Here is a 1,418-nt window from a genome sequence, read left to right as displayed (position 1 = left end):
ACAATTAAAAATTTAAAAACTTTTTCTATTTTTTTTTGCTTTTTTTGTTATTTTCGCTGAAGTTGAAAAGAAAAATGCGATAAAAATTCGACACTCTGACATTTAAATCTTGATATTTGAAGTACAAATTTTAATTCGAAATCCCATGAAGAAAAGTAATGTTCATGGAAGATTAAGGGACGATTAGAAATTTTGTAGAAGCAGAATTGCAGCATTTTTTAAGTATGTTTTAATCAATGTGTTAATAAGTCGATAAACAAATGGGTTAAAAAAAAAATTGGCCAGAAATTGGTAATCGCTTTATCGATAATTGATAAGTAATTAATTTATAATTTAAATACTGTAAAGTATGTAGAAAGATACGAAATACGGTTTTATTATTTAAATTGTTGACAAAAGTGCATAAGCAAAAGTTAATTGTCGAGATCATCATCGTTCCTAATTTATCATCTTTGGTATAATTAAACTTTCTTTATTTACATCAGTTGGACATTTTAAGTTATTGTAAATAACAATTGGATGTAAATAAAAGGTTGCATCCGAGGAAAGTAAACAAACAAATGGACAATTTGATTAATGTAATTGGAAAAGTGGATGACAAGTAAATTTGAAAGCAAATAGAAGGATTTTAAATTTCAGATTTGGATATGTTATCAAAAATTGAAAAGGATTTAAACCGAGTAAATAATTTAAAAAGAAATTAACTTAAAATGAACAAAACAATTTAAAATCGATTCAGTCATCAAAAATTTAAAATTTTTACTTTGCAGGATTCATTATCATGTTCATGTTCACAGTCTTATGTAAAAACACTGTTGATAAAAGATAAGATTATGATTGTGAAAGAATCAATTATCGATGATTTTTCCTTGCTGATGTTCAAAAATTTAGATGATTTACAGGTAAATTATTTAAATTTTTTTCCCGTTCTTACAAGTTTTTTTTCAATATTATAATTTAATTAAATGACTAATTAACAAATTAATTTAATCTACGTGTGGGAACCACCTGTTATTTTAACTTTAATTTTCTATTTTCTATTTTAACTTTAATTTTCTATTTTTCTTTCTATTTTTTAATTAAAAAAATTTATGGTAAGAATATGAATCATTCATATGGGCAAAAAAAAAAAGTAGGTATTCAAAAAATTTCAATGCCAGTTGGTTCAATTTAATATTCTTTTTTTCTAAGAAAAAAAAAAGAATTTGTTGAATATTTATTTTATCAGTTCTTTTCAAGGACAAAAAATGCGCCAAAAAATAATCTCCTAATTATTATTCAATCGATTTTCCATAATTAATGAAATGAATGAATTTTTTTTTGCCTCAAAACTTTAACCTTCCTTTATTTATGATCAAAAGTGTTTTGTATGTAGTGTGTGTATACATGTATATATATGTATATATATATATATATAT

The 1,418-nt window shown here is 23.2% G+C and overlaps 1 protein-coding gene across 1 annotated transcript in view; it reads left to right on the top strand.

Annotated features, from left to right (window-relative positions):
* The first annotated feature begins 791 nt into the window (after positions 1 to 791).
* Positions 792 to 1,418, top strand: part of LOAG_18098 (hypothetical protein) — a 26,503-nt gene continuing 25,876 nt past the window's right edge. The window contains exon 1 of the mRNA XM_020450766.1: positions 792 to 902. Coding sequence (XP_020305519.1) covers positions 834 to 902 — 69 coding nt within the window. The 5' untranslated portion in view covers positions 792 to 833. The remainder of the gene's footprint in view (positions 903 to 1,418) is intronic.

This window comes from Loa loa (genome assembly GCF_000183805.2).
Source record: "Loa loa unplaced genomic scaffold supercont3.194, whole genome shotgun sequence".
In the NCBI taxonomy this organism is placed as follows: Eukaryota; Metazoa; Nematoda; class Chromadorea; order Rhabditida; family Onchocercidae; genus Loa; species Loa loa.
This window is presented reverse-complemented; position numbering and strand designations above follow the sequence as displayed.